Here is a 9,850-nt window from a genome sequence, read left to right as displayed (position 1 = left end):
ACACGAAGAAGTGATCGTGCCACTTAGTGGTGTCACTGACTAAGAATCACAGATCTAAGGTCTAGACACTAGAAGATCAGGAAAATAATATCTATCATGATAAAGAACTTTCGCCCTGGAGACAAACCTTGAAATTGGGCGTCCAGTTTTGCGGAGGCGCTGCAGAGAGGAAGAACTTGCAGATCACAGCCGTGTATTGCTTTTACCATCGCAGGAATGAGCTCCCGTGTGCACCTCTTTGCAATGAATCTGAGGTGACTCGATCATTTCAAGGTGGTGAGGAGTTTCTCGCTTATTTTGATTGCGATTTGGGTGGGGCGTGCATTATTACCCACAATTCTGAATTTCCTTCGTATGCTCTTTGTATTCAACGAGTTACAGAAACATACATTGATAGTAAATCACGTATAAATTCAATTGTCCCTCCCTTCCTCTCACTGCAGAGGAAGGGGGTGATTTTTTAATCACGTAGTCAGACTCGGCCAGAGCTTCCCCGGATACGGGGCCGACCTCAATACGAACCGCTCAACGGCCGCCAGAGTAAGGACCAGGCTCTCGTAGCTGTCTGATTTGGGATTGGAATGTAGACCAAAAAGCGGACATAGAGAAGCTGATTTACTATGATCGCCGAGTCCTAGGCTTTCCTTAATTCAGAGCCGCCTTCGGCTCTAAATTTTGTTATGGGATATGATCTAAAGGCTTTTTGAAATTTGAACTTGAAATATAATATTCCTAAACATGGTTACAAAATCTTGTTAATGCACATATCTCGTATGATTTAACATATACATTACACTGGTGTTCGTGATGTTTTTGCTAGGATCTTTTTCGACATTATGCAAGGAAGACAGAAAATATTGAGAGTTACGCCTCAACATTATATGTGGTGTAGTGCTTCCTACAATAATCCTACTACTCCATCACTTGTACAATATAATTTTTGTAAAATTCTACGACTAGAACACACTATATCTAAATGGGTGGATTTCAATAAGCTAGGCTCACATGGCTGTGATGATCATTGTGATGAAGTGCACCAACACTTGTGCCTTTCTGAGGTTCCATAAGGTTGGCAAGTATTTGATTTGTGCGTATGGCGAAGAATTTCGTATTTTACTGTTCTTGTACTCGACAATATTGTACTAAAAGCTCAATGCTTCCTTCAAATACAAAACAGTTCGAGATCATCACACGAGACAGAAGAGGCTGTATTCCGAAGATTCATCCACCTTATCGCATGGAAAGTCGAACGTTACCATAGGAGTGTCCCCCATACCCATGCACTTCTCTTGACCTCCGTGTGGGTTGTTGGGGTACCAATGGAAGTCAAAATAGCTCGGCAGGACCATTCCTAAATTACTTGAAGCGTAACTCCCGTCCTCGTGGCGCTGTAGGTCTACGAAGAACCATGGGTTATGTCTGATGGTCAGAGCGGCGTGTTCCTGAATGTAGAAATAGATTGAATGCATCACGTCACGATAATCTTCGTTAACTTGTATAAACTGATAGATGAACCACATTAACATGAAGATATATTTACTTAACTTTGGCTGCCTTGCGATTCCAAGTGAATAATTTTCAACCAAGGATCACAAATTTCTCTCTGATGGAATCAACGGTGACAAAATATGTAAAAAATTAGGCGTTCCCATGTAAATATTCAGGAGCTTATGAAATGATTTCCTTAGTCTTTAGTTTACTTTATGGTTATCTTGCAACATGTAAAGGACTCTGGAACGCAGGATTACCCATATTGTTATGATTGGGAATCATGAGGAAAACGAAGCGCACCGCATTTCACCTCATGGTATCAACTTATACTTGGAAGCGTCTTCAGGGAATTTTGTTGGCCAAAAATTTAGGGTTGGTTTTATTAAAGTTATTAAAGTTGACAGAAGAAATACCCTAATTTGGTCTATTTAAACAGAAATATATTACAATTTTTTTCTGATCCTCGAATTACAAACTTGCAAATAGATTGATAAGCAAAAATGTTTCAGTCAAATATTGAATGCCCAGCATGATGCATCGTTCCTTTATATATTTGCTAGCATTGTTGATAGTATTAAAGTATTAGCATATTCATACCTTACTGGTTGTGGGATGCGTGACGAGTATAGCGCCTTTGTCGGCGCACTTCTGGAACGCCTGTCTGCAAAAAAAGGACGAAAAAAATACGTAAAGTCATCGTAAAAGCTTTTTACTCCTTGTGTAGCTGCTACTTTCATAAGTTATTCAGAATTTTTAAGTCCAATAAAAACTCATTATAAATTGCTCCATTAATCATTATGTGGCTCGTTATTCTTAATTGAACTGATAAATTCGCTGAAATCATGGACGCATACATTATAATACAATCCTCAATTCATTTCAAGAAATGTTGGCAAAAGGGAAAGCTTCCGTCTAACTCCAGCCACAGCATGTCATAAAAGCAAGGAAACTAAAAGCTTCAGCAGTGATTGAATAGAGTATGATTTATTTTTGAATTAGAACTTGTTGTTCCTTAGTAGCCAGAACTCACTGCCAAGAGAGGTGCAAAGGAGCCGGGATCTCGACCAATGTCTTATTTCCGGCATATTTGTTGTAGATATAAGCCTGTGAGACGAACGCCCTAGCAGCGCCTGGTACGGCCGAGTCCACAACAAACCGGCATGGCACTTGCTGGTTACATGTTAGGCAGAGAAAACGGTAGTCAGACATTGTGGTGCCTGCGATGAGCTTAAGAAAGTCCTGCCTAAAGAGATGGATTGTTTACCATCGTGTATCAACTTGTTATTGCCAGGTCACTATACTATGTAAAATGAGATTTTATTAGAAGTCTATCACAACTGAAATGATGTAGTGAACTGCAGATGGAATTTTTCATAGTAGAAAATGATATGAATGTAACTAGCGATGATGAATTGTGTATGCGGTTGCTCATTTTGATTTCTTTTTTAGTATCTGTGGGGGGAAAATTGTCAAAAATTTTAGACCAAGTTAAACCACACTGATTAATTTCAAATTCGTTTAAATTCGGTCCTTCATCCGTGAATTATACATATTCACCAATAGTTTGGACTGCATTCTGCGGCACATACAATTTATTTAGCCTTTTTAAGCTTTAAAAGTTGTGATAGCATTTTTGGATCATGATTTTCTTACAAAAATATTCAGTTCATGAACACAAGCTGTAAGCGCGACGGTGACTTCCGAACGCTCTTAGAATAGAAGTGTCGGCGTTGAAGAAATAGGCCCATGGCCTGTTGCCGATTCTTGAACTGTTCGTGACTTGATTCACAAGGGATCCGGCCTTTGGAACCCGATCTTTCCATAACTGACGATTGATTGAGATAGCTGCTGGATAGTCAGCGATAGTCAGACAACAAAACTTTAACCGTGCAGGGAAGTGAACTTGCAGGATTTCTGACACTTTATTGGTAACGAAGGCACTGGTGGATACTGATGAATGTATAGAAGCAACAACAAAAAATGAACTCAAAATAAACTCGTAATGAACCCAAAAAACCCAGCGGATGGCTCGTGCTGAAGCTAATTAATCGAAAAATGGATACAAATTTAGCAGAACAAATACAAGAATAACTGTTGAATGATCGCAAAAAAAATTACAAGGAAAATCGCGATACAAAAATTAGAGACGCATGAGGCGCGGCTACAAAGTGACCAACTCAATTCACGATCCCATTAGCCAGTGTTAAGCCCACTCCAATGAGGCTGCCGTTACGCTAGAATTTAGTTTCCTTTACAAAAATTGAAATAGAATATTAACTAAACCTTCAAAGTTTATATAATAATATCTGGCTCTATTCCTGTTTACCTCCTCTGTGTCCCAGGAAAACCCCCCACAACGGAGGTCATCAGTACACGCTGAGCCACATATGTTGACGTCAGATATGGGATGATCTGGACTCAGCAGAGACAACACTGAATAAATTCCGGTGACCAGTCGAAAGCCAGAAGGCAGGGCAGAAGCTTGGTTAATCCGAGGAAATTTCTGAAAAAAAATATTTGAAAAAAAATTATTGCAGTGAGAGAATTACTATAGGTTTCTGAAGAAGTTAACACGGAATCAGGTAGAGCAGACTGTTTTGACGATGAATGCGAATTTAACTCAAGGTGAGACTCATTGGCGTACCTAATTGAAATAAGATTATGAAGGATGACTTCATTTTAGGGCATCATTCATATATATTTATTATTTGATGTCAATGACAATATATATTAAAAAGTTCGCTATTTATGGCCTCAACTGGTAGTTAGTTAACCGCTTCACACGGCAGATTAATGAGATGAGGCTTGTATCACGCGCATATATTCTGTTTCCTCCTGACGAGCCTGCCACGTCAAGCACACTACACTTGCCTGCAGCGTGCACACTAACCCCCTGACGAGCCTGCCATGTCAAGCACACTACACTTGCCTGCAGCGTGCAGACTAACCCCCTGAGGAGCCTGCCATGTCAAGCACACTACACTTGCCTGCAGCGTCCAGACTAACCCCCCTGACGAGCCTGCCTCGACCAGCACACTACACTTGCCTGCAGCGTCCAGACTAACCCCCTGACGAGCCTGCCTCGACCAGCACACTACACTTGCCTGCAGCGTCCAGACTAACCCCCTGACGAGCCTGCCTCGACCAGCACACTACATTTGCCTGCAGAGTGCAGACTAACCCCCTGACGAGCCTGCCTGGTCAAGCACACTACACTTGCCTGCAGCGGACAGACTAACCCCCTGACGAGCCTGCCTGGTCAAGCACACTACACTTGCCTGCAGCGTGCAGACTAACCCCCTGACGAGCCTGCCTGGTCAAGCACACTACACTTGCCTGCAGCGTGCAGACTAACACTAAGCGCGAAATGTTCTTGAGTGTACCTCAGTTACCGAAGGATTGTGCTGCATGAAATTCCCGAGTCCAACAACGAACATTAGAGATGAAAAAGTGGGAATAAAAGTCAATTGATTAATCACTATGGAACATTTTATATGATTTGAAGGTAACATTTTTTCAGAAAATAAACGGCTTCTCGACAACTATAATGAATACGAGAACATCATCAAGCAGCATTACTGACTAAAAAATTATTTTACACTGGCATTGTCATGTAACCTAAGTTTCTCTGACGTCTTAATAAATAGTCTTTTCCATTTACCAACGCATGGGCGATAACAACATTTGTTCGATAATTGATCACAGCAGAACACGCGCCAACATCAAAGTATTTCCAAGAACAATAATGCGATTGTTCCTCTTCGTGCAGCCTAATATTGAATTGCAATCAGGTTGGAATGCAGTACTGAGGTGGACGGGTATCGACTATAAATATCTTCTTTCGATGCATTGTCTAATTACTTATTTTTAAAGAAATATACGTATAAATAATTTGATGTAATAATTTCAAACTAGTATCCACACAAATCGTGTACGCATGTTTTTGAAGCGACATTTCTTGTATCAGGAAAATCTAGGCAGACTAATTTTCACTGTCACTCAAATTTTCAACCGAATTGAAAAGTTCCATCAGTTCTCCGTCCAACTGCTTGATCCCTGCTCCGCAACGGCTGTATATATGGGCCCGTAGGTTACATGCGACAGTGAATCTTATTCTCTTCAACGTTGTCGGGTTTCTAGATGCCAAAATTCCATTAAATAAAACGTCCTTTGCCGTGGTTCTCTTTTGATCAGTTGCCTTACATGATTTAACTGACTTAGGTGGAAGACATCATGAGCCGTGAATGATGGCTATAAGATTAACTGCTTTAAAGTCGGGGCCATCTCTACTGCCACGTACAGTTTCAATTATTATTAATGTTAGATAGCAAAATACGCTTTATTCAAACACGGGTCGTTAATGGCCAGATAATTTATTGATTTAAATTTTTAGGGTCGAACAATATTCTTCAGATGACATTGGTTGACCAAAATGCTGGTTTGAGGAATAAATACTAATTATTAACTACGTTTTGACTGTAACAAAATTCATTTTCAAGTTATAGGAAGCATTGGGTACAGGAATTTTGTGGCAATAAGTACATGACACACGTAAGTATGAAACACGAAAATTGGAACAGTGAAAATTATACCGAAACAATATCAAAGCTCAGAAAATCCGGTAGTTGTGAAGTGGATAGCTGGAGTCCATTACTTTGAGATAAGGGCTTTATGCAGCTATCGGAGGTCGGATGAGGTCGGGCCACAGCAAGAAGACGTTGCTGGTGGGTTCCTATCTTCATCAAATTATCTCCAATGTTTGATAACAGTGATAAATTTATGGCCTGCTGCTGTAGCTGTTTCTGCACTGCTGCTGCTGCTGCTACTGCTTTAGTGTTTCTACACTACTGCTGTTTCTGCAGTGTTGCTGCTGCTGTTTCTGCACAGCTGCTGGTGAAAACACACTCGCAAATGAAAATACACAGGCACAAACTCAAATTAAGGTATAGAAATGCAGGATTGAACGCGATTCGTAATACGGTTTGAACAGGACGGCTTCACACAGGTAAGGTCCAAGTAATAATAATCACGTTCGAGCTAATGAGCATCAACTTCGCCTCCTAACATGAGACTTACGCTAAGCGTATAAACAATAATGACATAAGTAGATACTAAATTTTAACAGCCGCGCTGCGCGTTTAGTTTGAAGCCGCAGCGCAACTCAAACAGGACTGAAGATAAAAAGTGAGGCATCTTTCTTGGAAATATGCCTACTAATTTTTTTTCTGTTAACTAATAGGGAGCCATGTTCACAATGAGAGGTGTTTTTAACGTTATCAGCCATTCCGTAGTTCTGGAGTGTTATCATGCCGCGAGGTTTCTGTTCATGACCAGCTGTCACAGCAATGTTTCTTGGCGGACAAATTATTGATGTTTGCTAATTATTCGGAATTTAATCCATGTACAGTTGGCATGTCAGCAAATTCTTTCCCATATTTTAGTATACTTCCGGTCTTTTTGAATTATTTCGGTGGATTTTTATGCAATTCATGTATCGCAAAGCACGCAGGCGCAAAACCGGAAGTTATTATAAATTTTTGGTCAGAAATTCTTATCAAGATGAATATGAGTCACAAAATATTATGCTATGTAGGTCGTACGTATATAAAATTTATTATACATACGCTTTAGGATATTTTGCACCTAGCTTGATACGGTTCCATAGCTATTCCTTGTGGCATCATACCAGACTCGTCTGCGCTGCAGGCTTCATGAAGCACGGGATTGCAATTGGCTACTCACCTTCGATCTCCAACTAGTAACTATTGCAACGGAGATACTTTTACGACAAGTCTATTTTTTAGCGTTTCAATTACTTTGACATTTTCAATTATGGCATATTCCAGCGAATTTATACGTGTCTAAAACAAAAATTGATCATTGAAATTATCGGCGTTCAGGTAAAGCTCTGACTTAGAATAATCTGTTTAGAATTATGAGGAAAGAAAGATACTGCTTCCATCATATGTCTCAGTAATTTGCATATATTAGGGCGACGCAATAATTACGCACTTATTAATAACATATTAAAGCTCAATTGTTCACCTCCTGCTGGGGAGGCCCGCCATCGCGGGACCCCGCAGACGTGGCAAGTTCCACGATGCACTGTCGATAAGCCTTCAGGTCCTCGACAACATTCACAACTTCAGTCCTCAAAACATCTGCAAGATCCTGAAGTTTCTCGTAAGTTCGTTGCTGTTGAGGGTCAAACTTATCGTTGTTGATTCCACCGTCGCTGGGAGGATTGCCGATGACATTTAGCACATTTTCGACGCTGGAAAGACTTCCACCAACGGACGGTGAGCCATCGGCCTCCGTAAACAGGACAGTCAGACCCAGAATGTACAGGAAAACGAGACAATCCCTCGGTGTAGACATTGCACATTCTTTTGTCCTTACTTCGTGGCGTGTATCACTGTCCTCACACGCCGATCAACACACTTCAAGTCTCTATACTCATAAGACGATGTACTAACTTCGAGTCACTGTACTGACGAGCAGATGTACTGACTGCAAGAACACCAAACCAAGCACTGGAGGTTGGCATCTTCTGCGCCCCCGAGCTCACACAGATCCGGAACCGCCCCCTTGATTGCACTATGTTAAACTGAAGCAGAAACCATCTGCATGGAGGGCACCGCTGCTGCACCATTGTGACCAAGTTGAATGTTGTGATATCGATGCTTGTTGGGCAGAGGTGTCAATATATTACTTGCATTTATTGTATGTTGCTGATATTGGTCTGGTATGTACTCTTTCATTTTTTTTGGTGCCCAAGTTCGAAGTCCATATTTTTAGGATAGAAACCAGTTACTGAGATGAGGATACGGAGGGTTTGTTCAGTAATGATTCAGAGAAAACTAATCGCTGTTGACGAGTACACCTCCGGGCGCGATAGGGAGAGCGTGCATGCGAACGAGAGGGTAGGTCTTCATTTATTTGATTAATAAATTGAGCTTCAGAAGTGAATAATACTAATTTGGTTCGAAAATGTTATCGTATTTTAAATTTTTCATTCCATGAATTTGTAAATTAATGAAATAGAAAGAAATTAAAAATTTGAGATGAAATCGCAAACTTATTCTCCGGATTGTTTTTAAGACAAGACTGTAATTTTGAATAGGTTCTTGCAGCCAATTTTTTGCTGTTCACTAAACTATTGCTCCTAATTCCGGGTTCTAGCTGCCATATGAGATCACTAAATCTAAAAAACTTTCGTTCACGCGACAATCGGGCATTGTTAGATATTCAATATTGATCAATATGTTCAGACATGCTTCCGGTACGAGCGATCTGTCTCTAATAACATAGCATTGCATTAAAACAATATTATTTACATTAATTATCCCTGTAGCTCGTATTTCCTTGCAAGTACACTGTGCTGGGAATTCATTTCATAAATCATTGGAAACATTAATCGCTTAGCCGATTCAGCAGGCAATCGCCTAACGCGCAGGGCGTAGAAGCAAGCGGTGCTCATTATTCATGTCTGTATGCTGCGCAGATGAACAAACCCCGACGGCCTGCGCAGGTTCTAGACTTTCGGAAATTCCTTGCCACCAACTGTCATAATCGGCGTTCTCGATATCGTTGTCGCTCACACCTCTCACAAAAATTAGTGAGACTATTTGTGCAACTAGTGAATCAGTTTCTGTCCTTGTATGGGTCATTCTGACCCAAATTGGCCCGGCAAAAGGTGTATCAGTGCTGCGTACAAATGGGTCACAATTTGTCTCGTCCCTTTTCCCGAGTTCGGGGTTACCGAAGACGTCCAACGCCTTTGCCGTCACAACTCACTCTTGGCGTCCAACGAAATCTAGAACGTTGGACGTCTTGAATGTCTTGAGCGATTACGTCCAAGATATATTACGTCCAAAGAAGCAAAGGAATAAGGCACTAACTTCAATTAATGTAAAGTTGACTTGTCACTATCTTCTTTTTTTTTGTCTCTTCGAACTTTTATCTATCTAACCTTTGTCACGCAGCTTGAAAAAAGTGGTCTTAAAAATTATGAATCACGATAGAATGTCAGCAAAATGTTCCTGCGTTTTCACCCTGAAATAAATTACGGAAATTTTTCGATACATTAAAAATCAAAATCAATGATATCGGGATCATGTTCGCTTCTAGTTAATTCATGAATACGAATTGAGATTCATAGAAATTGTTGAGATCGTACAAGTATTACTAACTTCGTTCAAGGAAGAGTAACTTCGCTACAAGTGCTGCTAACGGGTCACCTGCCGAAGACCACCATTGTCCTGGATGTAATGGTATGGACAATCATCATATAGGCAGCCGAAAGCCACCAGACAGAACTAATCAATTGAATTAGATCGTCCGCCGTTCCCATAGTGTA

General features: G+C 40.7%; 1 protein-coding gene across 1 annotated transcript; it reads right to left on the bottom strand.

The window, feature by feature from the left end:
• Nucleotides 1-1,187: 1,187 nt before the first annotated feature.
• On the bottom strand, nt 1,188-8,006 carry LOC108670707. The gene is made up of 5 exons (XM_018158195.2): nt 7,537-8,006; nt 3,818-3,994; nt 2,522-2,661; nt 2,089-2,152; nt 1,188-1,442 (listed from the first exon to the last, which is right to left on the bottom strand). Exons 1-5 carry the CDS (start codon nt 7,867-7,869, stop codon nt 1,188-1,190), a joined length of 969 nt encoding a protein of 322 aa, XP_018013684.2. The 5' UTR covers nt 7,870-8,006.
• Nucleotides 8,007-9,850: the final 1,844 nt, after the last annotated feature.

Source organism: Hyalella azteca, unplaced genomic scaffold (assembly GCF_000764305.2).
Source record: "Hyalella azteca isolate HAZT.00-mixed unplaced genomic scaffold, Hazt_2.0.2 contig6102, whole genome shotgun sequence".
Taxonomy (NCBI): Eukaryota; Metazoa; Arthropoda; class Malacostraca; order Amphipoda; family Hyalellidae; genus Hyalella; species Hyalella azteca.
The sequence above is the reverse complement of the archived record's forward strand: the minus strand, read 5'-3'. Positions and strand labels throughout refer to the sequence as shown.